A 20259-nucleotide genomic window follows, 5' to 3' on the forward strand; every position below is an offset into this window, starting at 1 on the left:
GATTAGCTGTCCTGTCGATAAATCCCCTCTACTGTTTGTTTTGCTTTTTTTTATCATCTAATCTCAAACCACATTTGGATGCTCAGCTGATGCAATTTAGGGGGAAAATGTTTGTGGCAGAGATGATAATCCCTCGCTGCCTCCACCACCACCCCCCTCTCATCTCCCACCCATCCATCTATCTATGGATCTATCTTCAGATCTGATGGATTATTAAACTGAATGTCTGTACACTCTGTATGTCAAAGGCCATTGGTGCGTTTCAGTCGTTCTACTATAGCAGTCTTTCTAAAAATGTGGACTCTTTTTGCATGGAAGTCAAAAACTAATATTAGAGGTATAAAATTTGCCACAGAAAGGAAACATTTGATGACACCCTCACCCTCAATACCTTTACTTAAGCCACACACACAGAGATATACACACACACACCCCACTGATGGTACATGGATGTTTGAGCATGCACCACTGTTTGATGCTGAACTGGGATTGGCAAAATCCTGGATTAGAGCATTTATAATCTTGCTGTGGCACTATGGGACACTGCAGCTCAGGAGGAGACATACCAATCCTATCGCCATGGCAACCAAGAGAGGGAGAATCCACTACAGAGAGAGCAACAGCCGGGGTCCTCAAAGTGCAGAGACGGTGGTGGTGGTGGTTAATAGCACCATGCGTGCAGCTGTATTAGTCAGAGATGAAGATGATGGAGTCGGAGTCGGGTGTTGCATTATTCTTGAAGGTGTTGTGTTTGATTCTTCTTCGTCAACACCATCGTCATCAACCTTTAGGCTGAGACAATACCTGTAATTTTCAATGATGCAGATAGAAAAGCAAACAATTAAAACACAAAAATCACCAATTGTTTCGAAAAACCCCCCCCCAAAAAACATTACATTACAATGCAAACGGATCAATTTCTTTTTTTACAGTGTATTTCAGGCTGTTCCATGAGCCTGTAGCAGAACATCTAAAATCAAGTCTTTCCAACTTCAAACCAGTCCTTCAGAGTGGGTTCGATGAGTACACTCCCTGAGATCTACAGTATTAGTCATGTCAGACAATGTGGTAGTTTATTTATGAGTACTGTATAAATAAATATACACTAGTGTTGAGCATGTATCATAGAGATAGAACAGAACGAGCTGACCTTTTCTCTATAGATAGAGTGATATAAGAGTGTTAAGTGGTGTCTTTATATTACATCACCTTATAGTGGGGAATTTAAAAAATAAATTTGTAATCTGCTGAGATAAAGTATTTCTAATGACGGGACTCTTCACAATTTCTGTACCAAGGAAAGTGCTAATTTGTCAATTTTCTTACATTGATCTATTGCTTCATTGATGTAACACAAGTTTATCAAAGTATCTCTCTACTCATTTGTAAATACTTGCCAGAATGGAGACTACCATCATCCTCATATAATCACCTGAGTTTGTTGACTGGCGGTTTGACAGCCCAGCAGGGTGCATCAGATGCTGTCGTCACACTGATGTTGTCCAGAGTTGGAAGTGCAGCTCTGTATAGCAGATGATTGTGTGGCTTAGTTATGCAAGGGGGAAAGATCACCCAAAGGAGCTTAGCATCAGAGAGGACTCCTCCTGGGGAAAAAAATGTTTTATTCCTCTATATTTCCCCCATAATTCAAGATTTAGCTACTTTAGGTCTTAATGGACTACACTCACTTTATTTTGTTTGGTATTTGTCCCTTGAAGTTTGTCATCAGGGCCACATCTGGCTCGGATATCAAAAACATATTTTATCAGCTAGCTAGTTTTGTTTTTACTTGTCCAGCTTTTGTGTTATCAAGAGTCACAGCGGAGGTGTTTGCAGTTGAGTCACTGACTAAGTATGGAGCCCCTCGAGGGACATTTGAAGAAACCTTCTTTCTGCAAGTTTCTGGTGTTTACTCAAAGAAAGAGTCTAGTTTGTATAGTCTTGTCTGTGTTGATCTGTCATCTTGTACGCCTCTTTCATTGGTGTTTTGGTATTATTCAAGCAGGATATTTATGCATTATCTTGTGCATTGTGCCTGAGTTGTTGTTGTTTAGCTTCTGGCTAGCACCAACAACTGAAAATGAACCTGCAATATAGATAAGACAATATAGTAGGGCAATAGTAAGTATTTTGTTTATAGTTGTAGCCTATAGTTCCTGTCCACCTGAATGTAAGTCCAATATTTATTTTTTTAGCTCTAACTTTGGTCACCACCAACCTCTTTTGTGCAATTATAACGCTACAAATTACAACAGGAATGAGAGAATAGAGAACAAAACGAAAGCAGAGACAACACAGCAGTGGAATGATTTGAATTTCATGACTGAGAAGAACTGATCCTGAACCTGAGGCAGAGCAACGTGGTGTCAGGAGGTGTGATATTACTGTTACTACCTGGAGACTGCGTATGTTTTATCTTACACATGTTCATCTCCCCCTGTATCTGCATCAGTCCTCTAGATACTCCCTCGTCTTATTCTTCTTCCTTTCATTTCTCACTCACAAAAGCTCAGTAGGTATTTCAGATTCACTCGTCATCCCTCCAGACACCGGTTTCCTCTCTGTGTGTTGTTGAGAAGCCATGGTGATGAGGTTTTTTGGGGGCACTACACCAGCTCAATTAAACACAACAACAACTTTGGCGAGAGTCTCGTTGTGATTAATTTGCTCCCACTGGTCTCCTGTCCAGGCACCACTCTGGTGCATGTATGTGTGATGACTCACTGTTTGTCCTTCAGGGTGACAGGGAGCCTCTTAAAGACAGCTGAGCACAGTAAAACACTCGCTCATGTCTTTATTTGGCATGTTTGTGTCCTACGGAGCAGCTAACATCCTGCAAGGTGATCTGTTTTTCTTTCTTTATTTTGAAAATTATGTTAGATAATACCTTGTTCCTGCACCTTGCAGGATTTGAGTGGCTCAGTATCCCCACGAAAAATAATTATAATGTCAAATTATGGGAATTATTTTGACCCCTGCTGTACATTCAATCGCATCACTGAGCACAAATTGCAGCACAAATTTTACACAGCAGTTGCTTCATTGTAATTTAATACTTAGTGAAAAAAGGTTTACAGGAGTAATAGCCTACCAGTACTGTAATTATTTTTTCAAACACTTCTTTTTTTAAGTAAACAAAACAAGCTGAGAATAACAACATAAAAACCAAAAACAAGGTAAATGTGATAGGTACGTACAGCATAGGGTGAAATACAATAAATAAAGAAAAATAATACAGTTCTTTATGCTCTGGGCATTATAGCAGAAATATAATCAAGAAATGGTTTTCATATTCTTTCAAGGGCATTAGTTTTGTAGCGCAGGCCTATATGTTCCATTTTTGTCCTATATGCCATCCCACAACTGAGGGGGCTTTAACTACAGTAATACTTGTAAACTTCTTCTGTTGGTTTCTATGTAATCTACATACATAAAATATCATTTTAAGGAATCTACAGAGGATGAGGAAACCTTTAGGAAGAATGTATGATATAACTTAAAACATATTCTCTTTTTTGCTGCTGTTAGTTAGCCTATGTGCTACTGTATGTGTAGCCTATGATGCACTCGGGGTTATGGAGGTCAGGTGGAAACCCAGACAGTGTCTGAGGCGGCCAGCTGTGCTGTTGAGCCAGTGCTGCTGTTCCTCGCTAGGAAGTCCCCAGAAATCATCTCTGATTGGACGCACGCGGGCTTTACAGAGGCTGCACGACTACAACTGTTGCTTAATTCTCCAACATCTGGCCCCATGGTATAGCACTCAGTGCCAACCTGATAGCTGGCCTGACTCCTGGTCGCCTGACTCAAGGTCAAAATTGCGGATGCTTTCCCTGCATGTGAGAGTAAACAAGACAACAGCTTGAAGAATAATGCACATCCATATAGTATTGATCTTTGTGTTTCTACCCAGTGCTGCCAACCTGCAATTTGCATCTGGATAAGGAAACAAGGTGTGCCACAATATCAACAACATCTGGAAGTGGTCAGGCTCGGATTGTATTCACATCACAACAGCTGGACATATATTTGCATTGTAATGAGTAACCACTTGACCTGGGATGGGCTTCACTTACCTAATTAGCATAATGGGATATGATTGTAACATGGACAGAATCATAATGACCAGAAGTCAATAGGTTATTTACAAGCTACCTGTTCAAGGAAAAAGTCTTAAATCAAACTCCAATGAACATGTCGTGTGTCTGTCCTCTCACTGTCCACCCCAGGGCATCAGATCTGTCACTGTTGTCAAGGTTTCACACAGGATAAAGCTGTTCTCTGCAAGGAGCAGGAGACAAATCCATGCACAAACCTTCTCTAAATCAGTGTTTCCATAGCAACCTGGCCTGCAACTTCTATAATTCATGTTTGATTTTTTTCTTTCTTTTCATAGCAGTTATGTTATAGTGAAGCCTGTTTCAGCTCAGGCAGTACTAATGTGCGTGATGGTGATGAATATATAAAATCCCCAAATTTAGCGTTGCTCGGGGTTACACGGGATGTGATCCAGCCAGCGGTGCTAGCATTTAGCATTTAGCCGCTACAGTAGCTAACATCCCCCTCCACTTTCAAATGAAACCGTCTCTCCTGCCTTTCCCCTCTCTACACTAAATCCTGTCATACACCTCCTGTACGCACTGTTGTCATCACATTTAGCCGCACAACATAAAGCAGCAGTAGTACATGGCTTTGCCTAACAGCCCCCCCTTCCCCTCCCTCCCGCAGCCAGCGAGCCATATGGTCGAGAACAGATTAAAAGCATTTGTTGTCAACGCCCGCCCCGCCCAGTGGATTACCAACCCACAGAGGGAGTGTGGGGGCGTTTGTGTGGGACCGGATGAGAGGTGTCTGTGTGTGTAGGAGGCGGTGGGGGGGTTGTATATCTATAGACATGGAGAAATAGTGACTTTCGTGTTTAAATTCAATGAGTTAAAGCGAATTACGGCGTGGGCTACCTGCACTGGATGGGTGGGTATAGCAGCAGGTTTAACCTTTGTCAAGCGCTCATCACATGGCCTCCATCAGTTGGCCGACCTAATTGGATGAGTGTGTTGTTGGCAGGTGACCGCTCTTCAGTGAGGATATTGGATGAGACGTTAAGTAAATTACATCCTGGAGAATGTTAATGAAACTAAAAAGGCCTGAGAGGGAGGGGGCCGGGGAAGGCCACGTCTAATTGTGTGTTTTGGCTAGTGATGCTAAACCGAACAGAAAAGACTTGTGTGTGTGTGCGTGTTTGTGGTAGCCTACTTGATAAATCGTGACTGTGCTGGCATTTAGCATAAATATGCATATTGCAATTGGAGGATTATTACTTCTTGTTTACTTTGATTTGCGTAATTGTCAAGACCGAAATAAACTAAACTAGCCTTATAGCAGCTTATCTACAAGCATACGAGTCACTTGTATTTCGCCTTGAAAGCTGAACATTCTTCCCGTAACACTTGTTCTCAGTGAGGGGAATCATTGGAAAGTGAATTGAGATTAAGTCAAATGTGTCATTATAACTGTCGCCTGTAGCCAAAGCAGCAACAGCAATAAGTGTCTTATTCAGAGACCATAGCACTCTTGTTTCTCTTTTTTTATATACAAGAGGAGTCAGTTACTGCCTGTATGTATGTGTGTGTGTCATGTTGCTATGAAACAGGACCCCCTTGCTTGGTCCACCACGGTTCAGATGACCTGGTATTTTCATAAGAGAAGCGGGTCGTCCTTCTCGCCTTACGTTTGCAGAAGAAAACGTACGCCCATGTGCTGCTAAAGGTCACACGCGGCCTCACCTGACCAGCCTGGGTCATGTATTTTAAACTTCTGAGGATGCACACAACCTCTACCTTTCTTTCTGTTTGTTACATTTTTGTTTGCTTATTTTGTAAAGTTACACAAAACTACAAACTATTTCACCTAAACAGAAATTGGGTTTAATCAGCCAGTAATGATTCCTTTATAGTTACAAAGCAGCATTCCTAGGCCTTAAAGGGATTGTTCAACATTTTGGCAAATTGGTCCATTGCCATAATCCCTATAGTCATAGCAGTAGGTTCGTTACCTTTAATTGTCGGTGCAAGCTATTTTTAGAACGGCGGAGCAGAGCTGCGAGCTGCTCAGAGCTACGCTACGGAGGCTAATGGAATTTCTTGGTTCCCTCATCAAACTCATCAAATACACAATCCAACAACTCCAAAACGCTCTGGTGGACAAGTTGTGACCTGCACATTCACCACGCTATGAGATAATAACAGAACATTACGAGACAGAGTTTTAGAGGCAAATGCAGAGACTGCTTGCTTAAAAACTGCTCCCGACAGGAATGCGCATCAGCGGTTTTGCATGAATTTACCTCTAAAACAACTCCGTCTGGTAACGTTCTGTTATTATCTCATAGCGTGGTGAATGTGCAGGTCACAATTTGTCCACCAGAGCGTTTTGGAGTTGTTGGATTGTGTATTTGATGAGTTTGATGAGGGAAACCAAGAAATCCCATGAGCCTCCGTAGCGTAGGTACAGTATGAGCAGCTCACGGCTCTGCTCCGCCGACAATTAAAGGTAACAAACCTACTGCTAAAACTATAAGGATTATGACAATGGGCCAATTTGCCAACATGATGAACTATCCCTTTAAGTAAAAATAAGATCAGATTTATTAAATGTCCTTTGATTATATATGGAAACTTGCTCACTCAGTTTATATTCATTCATTCATAGAAAATCTCCAAGCTGCTTTCTCATGCGGTTTCTGTGACGCTGTCAACAATAAGGCGTCTTTCTCTCCCACACTAACATATTCAGTGAATGAGAATAGTTTGGGTGATATTTCCAACAGTGACAGTATTGTCTGAGTCATGACCTAGAAGAGACTGCACAGAGAATGGGCACATTTACCTCCCTAATGTCAACACACGACGAGGACACACACACACAAATCCACACAGAGCGACTACGAACACCATCAGAGTGCAGAAACATCCAAAGCTTCTCTTAAAACAACAAAAACCATTATTTCCCAGAGCCGATCGATCAGCCGCAATGAAAAGGTCTGTGTGGCTTTAATTTGCATCCAGTCCAGCAGGATCAATACATGCCCCCACCCCCGCTCCGGCCCACGCTCTGACACACATCTGCATTTACAGACCGTGACGTGAAGGTTGGAGTGATTGCGATCCCACAGCAGCCGGCAGGGGTCAACTCATAAACACCCACCAGTTCTCATAATGATAATTTGTAGATTAAATTAGCTGCATCCATGACTTTAATGTCGCATAGTGAGAAGTGTCCCCGCCGGTGGAGACGGACACTTGTTCAGGGTGTAGTTTACAGTGTGTGTGAAGGCCTTTAGGAAAAGGTCAGAGGTGACGGCGGTGGTGTGAAACCTTAAAGGAGCCTCTTCACACATGTACATGCACATATTTACCAGGGTTGTTTATGAGTTAAGGTGACCTCTTTCCAATTTATACATAGATGATACAGCATTATGTTGTATGGATGTCATTGCCATCCATTGTGGAAGATGTTAAATCATTAAAGCACTTTTTAGTTTTTTTATGCATTTTGATTTGTGCCTGGGTTTAGATATGATCATGACACAGTGGAGTTTCAGTTTCTGTCCAGTCAAAGCTTTTTTCATTGTTTTTCATTCATTCATTCATTTTATTTGAAAAGGACAGTGCAAGTTAACTTAAAACAAAGGAATGGTACATTCAGTAGAAACGTCTGGGAAAGTGCGGACATGCTTCAAGTGCAATTTATAACAAAGTGCAATCAGTCTTAATAAAGTGCATGTAGCAGTACATTGTACCATAAAGTGCAATAGTATGGATAACAGTAAAGCGCAGTAGTCATTAATTAAACATGTTTCAATCAGTCAGATATACATTTTTGATGTGCCTGTGTAAAAAGTAAAACAATGAATAAATATGACTTGTTTGTTGATATAGATTCATTTGTGTTTAACACCATAAGCCGCTGAAAATGTCTCGCCCAGATACATTTCTTGGTTTGAAAATCTGACCCAACTGAATTTGTAATTGAGTAAAACCCTGTCATATATTAAAACAATAATTGTGCCTAGAAACTCATTGATTTTCATTGGAGATCATTTTAAAAGTTGAGGTTCCTGAAACTTCTGGCCTCTGTCAGGGTTTTTTGTTGTTGTTGTTGTTGTTGTTTTTGAACACTTTATTTTAAAGTCACACATTGTAACACATTGTCACTTAAGGAATACTTTTGAGCACATGTTCTTCATACTGTATGATCATAAAATATCATCCACATGTTTGTCCACTCTTAATATCTGCACTGACCCCTCCCCCCCTTTCTGTTTTGGCCCGCTGCCCCCGAGCCGACCACCCTCTCTACCCTCTCTCTACATGCATAGCTCGGCTGGTGGGTGTAAAAATAGCCAGGATGGGAGGTGGTGGTGGTGGTGGTGGAGGGTGGAGGGGTGGGGTGGGGTGGGTTAGGGTGAGGAGGGGGGTGTGTGTGGATGTTAGTCAGTGATCAGGGAGTTGGGATTAGCAACGAGGAAGAGGAGGCAGCACTGAAACAGGACCAAGTCCAGTCCAGTGGAGCAACAGGGACAAGAGCTTCTGATCCACAGAGAAGAGTGAGGTGGTTGGATCTGGACTCAGGGTGTCGACCCCCCTCCTGCCTCCCCCCACCCCGACTCCCCCTTGGATGGTAGCCTGTAAGGTTTTTTTTTTTTTTTTAAGGGGGGGAGGGGTAGGAGAAGCAGGGAGCGGGATTACCAGACTCATTAAATGCTCGTTTAGATTCCTTTACCTCCTCCTTGATGGGATGGACTTGAACGCCTCCGCTCATGGGCAACGCGGCGTGTAAGGTGTGCGGCTCGGACAAAGGCCTGAGGCCGGCGGGGAGCCTCTCCAACCTGGACCAGAACCTCTCACTGGACTATTACTGTGTGGAGCATTTCCCCGAGGAGCCTTCACTGGTGCTGGTAAGAGACGGGGCACAGGCTCAGGTAACTGGGACGGTGCAGAGCCGCTCGGTTCGGGGTATTTTAGGAGATTTTCTACAGATAAGAAGATCTTTAAAGCCAAAAATGTTGAAGTCTTGTTCTTGTGCCTCTTAAGTTATTTTTATTTTGGTCACAGTCTTGATGAAAGGACTCTTTGTAGCTGTCACTGATAAGCCGGCGTGCACTTTGTAGTGTTTCCTGTTGCAGTACCTACCTCTGCTTTCTGTTTTCACTGCTACAACTTGCAGATTTGTACCTTGCAGTATGTGATAACAGGTATAAACAAACTCCCCATGGTGTTGAGGGTTTGTACTGTCAGAGTGTGTGTGTTTCTGTGTGCGATAGGACAAGAGTGTTGCTCCCTCTCCTCTCCCTTTAAAGGCTGGTGTGACATTTTTGTCACTGAAGTGCCTTTGCACAGGAGCATGTGGACTCTTGTGTCTAATTTGAAGGACGGTGTAATGACTCCTGCGCCGTGCAGCTCCAGGAATTCATATCACTCCTTTAAGTCTGGAGCCGAGTCCTCAGGTCTCGTCTTTCCTGCAGGAGCATAAAAATATACAGTATGTCAGTAGGATGAGGATATTCAGGTTGTCTCTTGGATTTACTGAGGTTTTTTTGTGACAGTTGTTGGCCCTTCCTCCTCCTGATACTGGAACTTGTTTCATCCAGAAACAACTCTGCAGAATTGAAACTAATAGATATATTTTAACTTTCTCTGAACACTTAAGGTGTCTTCTCAATAACCAAACAATACTTTTCCTGACTCTTGTGGGTGTTGCCCCAATTGCTACCGAACCATTGGCAAAGGCAGAGGAAACAATGTGCTGTAGACCCAGGTTTTGGACATGTAGAGGGGTGAATCAAGTACAGTACCAGGCAAAGGGTCCCCCCCTTGATGTCCTCAGATCTGAGTAACGTGGTGAATCATCAGTGAATCATCAGTGAATCCCCATTAGTGATGAAGTAAAGACCAGTCACAGCTTGTGTTGAGGGTTCTGGGAAAGGGATCTCAGGACCACCAAACCACCACTGACTGGTGAGGCAAGGCAAGGCAATTATATTTGTATAGCCCGTTTTTACAAACAGTTTGTCTCAAAGGGCTTTACATGGCCAGACAGCTTTTAACGGTGGTCTTGTTTATCGTTTGAGTTTGATCAGTTATAGCTCTTATCAGGTCCTTTCAAAATAGTGAGAAAAGAATAGGTCAGGGTCTGTATTCACAAAACATCTAAGCTGAAAGTAGCTCCTAACTCTTAGTGATAAGATGAGATGCTTTAAGAATACAGATCCTGAATTTGTTGTTATAGCTGTTTATTATTTACCAGGGTTTACTACAATACCAGTGTCTGATCCATAGACATGCACAAAAAAAACTCAATCTGACTGATAAGTAAGTAAAACCTTATTTATATAGCACCCATCATAGTACGCGTACACTAAGTGCTTCACAGTATGGAAAAAAAACATTCAATCAACACAAACATTAGCTATACATCAATAAAACACATTTGGAACTTATGCACAAGGCATAGGACCATGCATTGATAAAATGTAGTAGATAAACTGATAAACACATGCTTGCTGTATGTGTCCTATGTGTTGCTGCTGAAGGACATTGCAGAGTGTGTCTGACAGTATCTGTGTTACTGTGTTGGTCAGTGCCCATACAGGTTTACACATGTGACTTTGTGGCTTGCTAAGACAACTAAAGTGAATGCAGTTAATGTAATGTCATGGGAAGCAGCGTTTACATCCATATCCCTGGAGGCAATAATTTGATGAAACAAGCTTTTTGACTAACTTTTTCTATGACTTTCAACTGCATCTCTTGGCCTCCGTTGAAGTTTAGTCAGGATTATTTTTGGTTGCTTATTATTACAGTATTATTATTAAATGCTGCAGAGATGCTCATGAAAGCTCCAGAAAAGGTCAGTCGTGGGACCTTGAAGTCTTTTGTCTTGCGGCATGTGTGCTGGCAGCAGTTGCCATGGTGAAATGACTGAAACCGAACCGTTCCCTATGTAGAAGTGAGCACTGTAGTTTGATCTTTACTGTTTCCAGTACATCTCATACATACAGTACACCCAGTCTGAGCTCCGGTCTCTCTCTATCTCCGGTGTGTGTGTGTGTGTGTGTGTGTGTGTGTGTGTGTCAGGGATGGATTCTGGGATGGTTTTGCATTATTAATGCATCTCTGTGCCATGCTGCGCCGTGTGTTGTCACACTTGGCAGGTTTTAATAGGTCTTACAGGAACATAAGCAGGAACAGGTTGGTAAAGAGGCGGCACATATGATTATATATTTTTATATGTGATGAGATTCACATGGCTAAGTGGAAATGTAACTATACCGTCATGATTGACTGTGTCTCTGTGACCGTTTCCTTCCTGACTCACCCAAACACGACCTTCATGTAACTTTAAGCCTCTCGGAGCACGTTGCAAACATTTCCCCATCAAAGAGAGCGACAAACTGACTAAGCTCCTTATTCCAAAGAGTTATGAAACAATTTCTGTAGGAAGCCGGCGCCCACAATTCCTCCTTTCTCTCCGATAGCGAGGCGTTTCCCTGATTGAAAGGCCTCGCTTGTCTCGGAGTCGTGTTGGTCCTAGTGTCACTATAGCAACCTGCCAGTCACCGGGAGATGATTAGGGCAGGGTCTTGCATAATGTGACTCGGCAGCTCGGAGGGGAATGTTAAAGTATAATCAGACAGGCTTGATTGTGCTAATGGCTGCTTTGTTCTGTGCTGCTGGAAAACAATGCTATCTCTGTACCAACATATGAAGCTAAGAGGTAGGAAGACAGCGTGGAACAATATTAAATATGCTAGAGAGATGACGTAATACTATATATACCATACATTATATTGATCTACGCTGTGCCCATAAAGTTGGAAACGTTTTGCTTTCAGACATTCCTCTTTTTATTCCTATTATAAATGGTTTAATTTCCACAGTGATATGTATGGAAAAGATTGATCAGTAAAGTTCTGAGAAGATATATGAACAATAGGCTAAATCAAAAAAAAAATTAGCCTAAATATATATAACAAATAATAGGTAAAAAAAAAATCTTTTATTCCAAAGAGTCTAGGTTTGAATTGGTAGATATAGACAATTAAACCACAATTATACCTTAATATGGCACAATTTTTCACAGTTTCACATCAAACTGACACAAATTTGGCCACATTTGTGCCTCAAGCTGTGAGTGTCCTAACCAGTAAACTAAATATTTCTATATTTTGTTGCTTATGGGTTGAATTATTAAAATAAATCCTCACTATGGGAACTTCAGGAACCCCCCCAAGGACATCTAGGGTTATCCTCAGGTCAGCCACAAGAACTATTCTACTGTGAAATGCTGCCTTTACATTAACCATTTGCACTGTAACAATAAGACAATATATTATATGTGAAATCATGTGAAATAGGTGTTGTATGTGAAAAGTGTCTGGTACTCTGGTCTCAGATTGATTCATTCAGGTGAGCTGTCTGACATTTGGTGGAAGTCTAACAATGTTGTTTTCTGACACTTGACCCACATCAACTCGTGATGTTGTGTGTGTCGTACCTTCCTACTGCGCTGCTGTGAGTCGGTATCTTCCTTTCAATGTGAACCTCCAAACTTCTGGACTTTGTTTAAACCAGTCTGAGCCGTGCAGGGTCGTCCTTCGAGGTGATTGTATCTGTGCTGCAAAGCTGAAAAGCTCCAGTAGCTGCGAACGTGAATGTGAATGATGCAGTGCAGTTCTCTGCAGCAGCCAGAGAGCAGTTTACTGCAGGTCGGCCACAAACATCAGACCACAGCGACGTGTATATACAACGTATATGTGGGGGGGTGTGTGTGTGTGTGTGTGTGTGTGTGTGTGTGTCGGAGGTAGACATCAGTGCTGCAGTGTCACTGCTCATTTCATACATCATCAGTGCTGCATCCTCTTCTCTGATCTGAGACAGGGAGGGCAGGTGGACACCGTGTCAGACTGACATAATCTCATAATCAATACGTCTCCTTCACCTTCACATCAGTGCTCATTCAACAACACATGTGTTTTGTTCCTTCAGGCTTTGGAGAAAAGTTTTATGGCTGATATATAGCTTTCTGATGAAAATGACCTTGACAGAGAGAGGGAGAGAGAGACCACTCCAAAACAAACCCGGTCCCCATCACTTCCAGTGTGCTGCTGCAGTATTTCAGGACTTGACCTCTGACCTCGCTGTGGAAGGAGTAACGCAGTTTGAATGCAGTAAAAAATAAGCACCACACAGTGTTTTTCCACAGGAGCAGCAGAGCACACCGAGCTTTGAACGAGCTGTGTGTGAGAGCCAGGATTTAGCTTTAGTGAAGGCACCAAGAGGAAAATGCTGAATCATTCTGCTTCCTTACAGTCCTGGTCTGTTTCCAACTGCAGCTCACTCAGCATCCAAGCAAAACAGAGAGGGGACATGTCCTTCCCCCAAACCACGGCACGGACATATACTGTACATTGTTTTCCTCCGAGGAGAATCTATATGCATATAAAGCTTTGATGTCTATTATATTTAAGACCTTTAAGAAACCAGTTTTCTCTGAATTCATAAATGTTGGTTTCATTAGCGTGCATACTGCATCTGACTTCGACCTGTTTGATAGAGAAGAGTGACAAAAGACTAGAAAACTATGTAAAATAATGACTTAACCCACAAAGCTATTGAATTAGATGTGACCTTAGCCCCAAAGGAGAAACACCATGAAAGGTTCAGCTGTTTTGTTGCCTGATGTTCGTCCTTCTTGCTGATTTACTGTGTCTTGTGACATACAGAGACGTTTCAACTTTCAAATTCAAGTTGAAAAGTGAATCAAAAGTTGTCATGTCATCAGGAGAAATTGTGTATCATCTACATAGGGCTGTCGTTTTGTGTTTGCTGATGATATAACCAAGCTTCATTAAACCAAAAAGACCCCAGAAAGGATCCCTGAGGGACACCACAAAAAGAACGTCTTATTTAACAGAGCCAAACAGTGAAATACTCAGTTAAAACAATTTTCTGTTTGGCAGCAAAGTTTGGATGTCATGTGGATTACTTTTTTTTTTTTTAATGTGTCTCCTCTCTGTGTCTCTTTTAGTCGGACAGTAACACCAGTTTCCTGCGAGCAGCGAGGGCAGGAAACATCGACAAGGTTTTGGAATATCTGAAAGGCGGAGTGGACATAAGCACCTGCAATCAGGTAAGAGACTAATGCATCTTACACTACAGTACACCTCTGCACTCTCAGTACTAGGCTTGTAAACATATATATTCACAAAAAACGATAGACTGTATTTCGATAGAAGTGTTATGATCCCAGGTAAACAGCTCTACGTTCCTGTCGGAGATTGTTTGACCAGTGAGAGTTTCTTTATTTAGGCTGAATCATTATCTTGTCTCCTCTAAGCCCATTAGCATTCCAGTCATGGATGAAGAGGGCCAGTGGAAGATGATAGGACCAAAACATTCCTGCGCTGGCAGCAGTCATAATGAGCTGCCGCGGTAAACAACAGTCAACAACATGGATTGGAAATCTAACATTGGCTGGCTGTTGGCGCTGTGCTGTTGGAGACTTGTGTTTTGTTATCATCTGATGCGCTGTGATCACCTGGGTCCCTGAAGATATTTTGGGCTGTTGTGTTTCCACGTGTCTCTCTCTCTCAAGCTTTGTGTCTCTGTGTCCTACTGACGGCAGATTTTGAACAAAGTTTTGAAAGGCAATGAGGCGGCAAAAAAGCCGGTTTAGATAACAAGTCAGGAATGTCAGGCATCACATAGAGCTGGAGTCTTCAATGCTCTTTTTTCCCCAATACTTCAGTTATTTTTCCACTTTGGATTCATCAATATCACGGCCAGTCCCTGCAGTTTGAGTGCACTCAGCTAAAGTTTCCACACTTTTATTTCTTGATCATGGACTCTTCGGGATTTTAAAACATCACGGCTGAATGAATAATAATTGAATAATGTTTTTTTCATGAGCTAGCAAGTAAATTGAGATCTTCTGTCCAATGTTAAAAAAAAAACAACTTAAGCCCTCAGCAATGATTGGCTTCATGGATTGATCTAAAGGGCATGCAGTGTAACAGTGATAGCACAGTTAATGAATATTCCTCGTAGCCAGCTGTTCTCTAGGGTACATGCTGCCTGTTGCCATAAAGTTTTTACATGTTTGAAATTCAAATACAATTCATTCACTCATTGTGTTTGTTAAGGAATTTGTATTCTCCTCAAAGTAATCGTAAAGTAAGACGTTCAGTGCTCTGAACAAATAATATCCCTTAGCTACAGAATGATCAATGGGAGGAGTCAAATTCTCTCTGCTACATTAATAAAAGTTACGTGTCCATGAATGTGTTTAATGATATCGTCCAGTAAATGGCACGTTCATTAATCAGCTCTGCAGTTGACTCCATACTGCTGTGATCAATGGTGATAATCAAAGTTGATGAGGGCACGTTAAAGGTTGGCTCGACCAATCGCCAAGATGGATCACGCACATGTTACTGTACAGAGTGATGTCACCCTGGTGGTTAAAGAGTAGTTGATGTTTGACTTTGAGGGCACCTTCAGGTTCATGGGACGCCCGTGGGACCCCATTACAGTGATGGAGTACAAGTTACTGGTCCGACTGGTGAGGAGTAAATGGTTTTTGGTACCGGGGGGACTTTCCTGTTTCCCACTAGCTTTAAGGAGTGATTCTTTGGAAGAACTCCTTACCTTTTACTTTCATTGTGTTTGAAAGAGGTCAGTGGTTTTTCCTGAAGGTGAGCGGAGGGGGGGTAGTTAGATAAATAGGGCCCTGAGGATTGTTGGAAGAGGACGTTTGCTTTTGTTCCATATTAAAACAGTATGAAAACAAAGGTTCCTGCACTCAGCATCCATTGGCTTGGCATTGTGAGTCAACATGCAGTTAATTTATGATGCTTCAGTAATTCCTCCCTGACCACGAGTAGAGAATATTCCTCATCAGACTTCCTCTCTGTCGTCGTCGTCGTTGTCGTCCTCGGGGACAAACGACAGGAACTCGTTCATCTCGGCCGTCAGATAGTCACGGCTGAAAAATAGTTGTCTGGCGTTTTATGGGAGAACAGTGACAGGTGCTACTTCAAACAAGCTGTTTGAAGCTTGTTGTGAGACGAAGAACTAACTGTGTCCAACACACCAGGGGATGAAGGTTTGAATTTGTTTCCCCATCTTGTTCCATAGGCAACCTAGATTTTATTCACATACTTTTCAGTAAAGTATATCTCTATTTTATAGGTTCAGATATGCCCTGCTGCCCTACAGTACATCCTGCTATGAAATGACTGATTGGTCAACTGTGGTCCAACAGAGGGGAAAAGCCACTGTTGCACAAAATACCAACACTATTTGATGCTGGAAAAAAAAACCATTTCCTACTTTTCCAGGCAAAATAAAAAGCCAAACCCCAGAGCACCTCGGGTAAACACAATAAAGAGCTCACTTTACTGTTCTTTGATCTACTGTTTGAAATCCAGTGTTGGCTGGCTGATACGAGGCCAACTGAAAGCAGGCAGGTGCACGAACTGGTCGACTGATCCGAATACAGCAGGAATATGGACTCTGCTCCGCTGTCGGACAGATGTCTCCTGCCATCTATGGTATGCCTCGGGGTAACGAGAACTTAAGCACAGTCAGATGATTCTAGGACAAGCATTGAGTCTCTTTGGGATCCCACAGGGCGCCTCCGTAGGAACCCTAGGGGTCCCGTGGGACCGCAGCGTCAGGGGGCTGCGCGATGAGGGTGAGTCTGGCAGTCACAGAGGAAATTACTTATCGACTCAGTGGCTCTTTTTAAGCTTCAGCCTGATGTTTGGACGGCTGAAAGGTTATTGAATCAGTGATGGGTCACTTGGAGGAGGAAAGTGGGGGGGTAGGGGGGCAACTAACCCTACATTTCATCCCCTCAGCTCCTCAAAGGCATGAAGGAAAAAGGGGGAGGCTGCGAATGGAGCAGCGCTTTGTGTGGCTGTCAAGATCTTTTTCATTGTGCTATTAAAGCTGCACTGAGAGCAGGAATAATGCTGCTGTAAGACCTGATTGAGATTTTGTACGACTATTTTCGGAGGAGTTGTCTGTAGATGTCTGAAGTGTTGTCTGTAGGCGTCGGCAATCAAGTTGTAAACTTAGACGAGGAGATTCAGTTTGGAACCAACTCTGTGCACATTGGTTATTTTGCAGAGGGAAGTTAGTCTGCCCACAAAAGCATGTCCTTGGGTCAGACTTGCCTTGACAAAAGGAAGCAGAAATTGTGTAAAGGCATTGGAAATCAAGAGATCATATCAATTCTAATGAATTGAGAGAAAAGCTGTCTAAAATGGATGAGTTAATGTAAGTTGAAATGTATTCAGGAAGATATGTGGCTCATCCTTATTCTCATCATATAACCCTCTATGGTCCGCAGATGAAGTGTTCAATAGCCTATTAGTTTTCTTATTCAATTTCTATACCAAAAACAAGCAATACAGAGATTTAACCACACTAAGAACCCAATAAGATGATGAGATATCAAATATTGTTTTCAACAGTTTGAGACCCCTTGGTGGCAGTAAACAAGCCAATATATAAAAATGTCACTGATATTACAAAAACAAAGACATTCCCAAAAAATATGCTTCCAATTTTGGGTTGCGGTTTATGATTTATCCAGCCTCTCCTAGGCCCCGCCCCTTTACTTTCTGTAAACCAATCATAGGACATTCTGGATACTAAAATAGACATAGAGGTCATGATTGATTTACAACTTGAAACTTCTAATATCTCTCTGTACCCTGAGTGAAACATTTGTCATGCTAATTAGTCAACAGTATCGGCTCTTTACATGCATTAGTTTACAAACCTTCTTCGAAATGAGTTTCTTTTTTTGCAGCATTTTAGAATGAATAATTTTGACAGGAGGATGTTCATTTTACACACACATTTGCACACACACTCACACTATTAATATCTCCATAGCCCGGAGTGGCTCTGCTCCTCAACAGCATAACATGGCACAACATCGAAGCCAAGTTTGACAGCCAGCTTTGATATTTCAGTCTGTGCCTCCCTGGTGCCGTCACATGTAGCGGTGACGGACGGAGAGAGGCAGGCTCAGAAAGTTATGGACCAAGAGGAGGAGGTGAACCCCTCACTGTCCTCATGGATCCTGGTCTTTTAATGCTTTGTCATTCGGCCCCTAACCTTTTCTTACCTCTTCTTACCTCGTCTCTTTCCAGAATGGTCTTAATGCACTGCACCTGGCAGCCAAGGAGGGCCACGTGGACCTGGTCCAGGAGCTGCTGGACCGAGGAGCGCCGGTGGATTCAGCCACAAAGGTAAGACACAGTGTGTCATCGAGGCCGAGTCACATTGAGGCCGAGTCCCAAAAAGGCGGGAAAAAGTGAGGTTCACCCATGTGTCCTGGCAAACTAACCAGTAGCTAACCTTTTTGATATCTGTCGAATAAACAGTTTTAGGTTGAGACCAGTAGAAGAATTGGCACAGAAGAGTTTGGGGGGAAAAAAGTTCTTTAAGCTAACTAGCTCTTTTGCTAACTGTCATTTAGCAAGCTAGCTAGCTCTTGTGGTAGTTGATTGCACCTTAAATCAACACGGTTTAATTCAGTTTATTGAGAAGGGGGAAAAATAGTTAATTGTGTCTCATAAATGTTTGCAAAGCTAACAATATAGCTTAGCTCTGGATTCTCCAGGTCAGCACAGTCAAAACCATGTCCTGTTTGTTTGCCAGATCAAGGGTGTAAAACATTTATACAGCTTCAAGAAGGAGAAACTTATATCACAGTGTTAGTGTAATGCAGGGATATTGCCTTTTTTCAGTCAACTGCATAGTGAAGCTATGGTGGGGAAATAAGTAGCCTAGCCTATTTGATCCCCATCTGATTTTGTAAGTTTGCTCCCTCGACAAAGAAACAAAATGGGCTATAGTTTTCATGGTAGCTAAGTTTTAATTTTAACAGAGAGAGACAGAATGTCAAAAAAAAATCCAGAAATAATATCGTCATATAAAGGTTATGAATAAATCTACATTTGATTAAGTGAAATAAGGGCACTGTATATCACTCAGCTTCACATTTTCTGCCCTCTCACGTTGTGGTTATGAGGTCAAAATCCATACATGACACTTCAGCCATCTCTGTGACCATTGAACTTTCCGTAGAAGGGTGAACTCACTGCCCACTGACACCTGACACCTGACAGGCACTAAGTCTCCTTACTAACTTAGTCCAGTCCAGCAGACCACCCGGTTCAGATGTTCTGAAGCCCATGTGATCATTGTATCTGCATTGAGAGGATTTAACATGGCTACAACAGCACAGTCAGTGTTTCTACAGCATGGTCATCCTTTAGGACTGACATCACTGAGAAAAACAAGCTGCTGCAGATAAACAAACTCTTGTTTATGAATCCAGCCGAGGGGAAAGTAGAGCACTCCAGGAAAGTGATATGGATAGTGGAGTAGAGTAGTAAACCTAGAGCGGTGAGGATCACGCCAACTCCTGCGGCCAACATCCAGTGAATCTAGTTGATGCTGCTCCAAAATCCAACTACATGGTAGAGATGAGGTGGGGACAAGTCAATCAACGCTTCTCAGCTTCCTGTTCTGTTTTACAGCAGACAAATACAGTGCCATGATTTCTGAACGACCCCCTTAACTGGTGGAGAAAGTAGGTGAAGCCTTGGACTTAATAAGTGGCTGAACCTCGTCTGAAACCAGCCCGAGCATCCTCACAGAGCTGCTTCAGCTCAGACAGACTCCCAGAGCGTCTTCTCAGCTCAGTCCACATTACTGTACAACATCTCTGCTGGATTAAGGTCCAGGCTCCGACTGGACCGCTTCAGAAAGTGGATTTTCCTTGTTAGAAGTCTGTAGCGGATTTACCTTGATGTTCAGGACGATCATCCTGCTGGATCCACAGGTGGAGCCAGGATGATGCATGTTATCCAGGAAGAGACCTTGGTAATGTTTCTTCTATCTGGAGAGCCGGGCTCTCACAAACACAGATATTAACCAGTGTTGACTTGACTGAGACTCACAACCACATCGTTTTTAGAAAAAAGGGTCTTTCCAAAAAAGAGTCTGTGTAGTGAGACATTGTCCTCAAACAGCTGAGCTTTATTTCTACACTGGTGTTGAAGTTATAACCAGAATGGATCCTGTAGTGATATTTTGTCATATAGTTAATAGTTGTTCAATTAGTTTCTGTAGTTTGGTTGTTAGTTACACACATGGTTCCTCTAAGGTAATTTGGTTG

The 20259-nt window shown here is 42.4% G+C and overlaps 1 protein-coding gene across 9 annotated transcripts in view; it reads left to right on the plus strand.

Moving 5' to 3' along the window:
* The window catches only part of ank2b (ankyrin 2b, neuronal), a 150973-nt gene that overhangs the window by 67548 nt on the left and 63166 nt on the right, over positions 1–20259 (plus strand). For 8 of the 9 annotated variants that reach the window (XM_085759593.1, XM_085759585.1, XM_085759586.1 and 5 more), the window contains exons 2-3: positions 14086–14187; positions 18224–18322. In XM_085759593.1, the coding sequence (XP_085615719.1) occupies positions 14086–14187; positions 18224–18322 (201 nt within the window). Of the gene's footprint in view, positions 1–8738; positions 8954–14085; positions 14188–18223; positions 18323–20259 lie in introns of those variants that run through there. The other variant, XM_085759592.1, reaches the window with a different exon arrangement.

This window comes from Trachurus japonicus, chromosome 18, assembly GCF_045865225.1.
Source record: "Trachurus japonicus isolate A0001 chromosome 18, Traja_1.0".
NCBI lineage: Eukaryota > Metazoa > Chordata > Actinopteri > Carangiformes > Carangidae > Trachurus > Trachurus japonicus.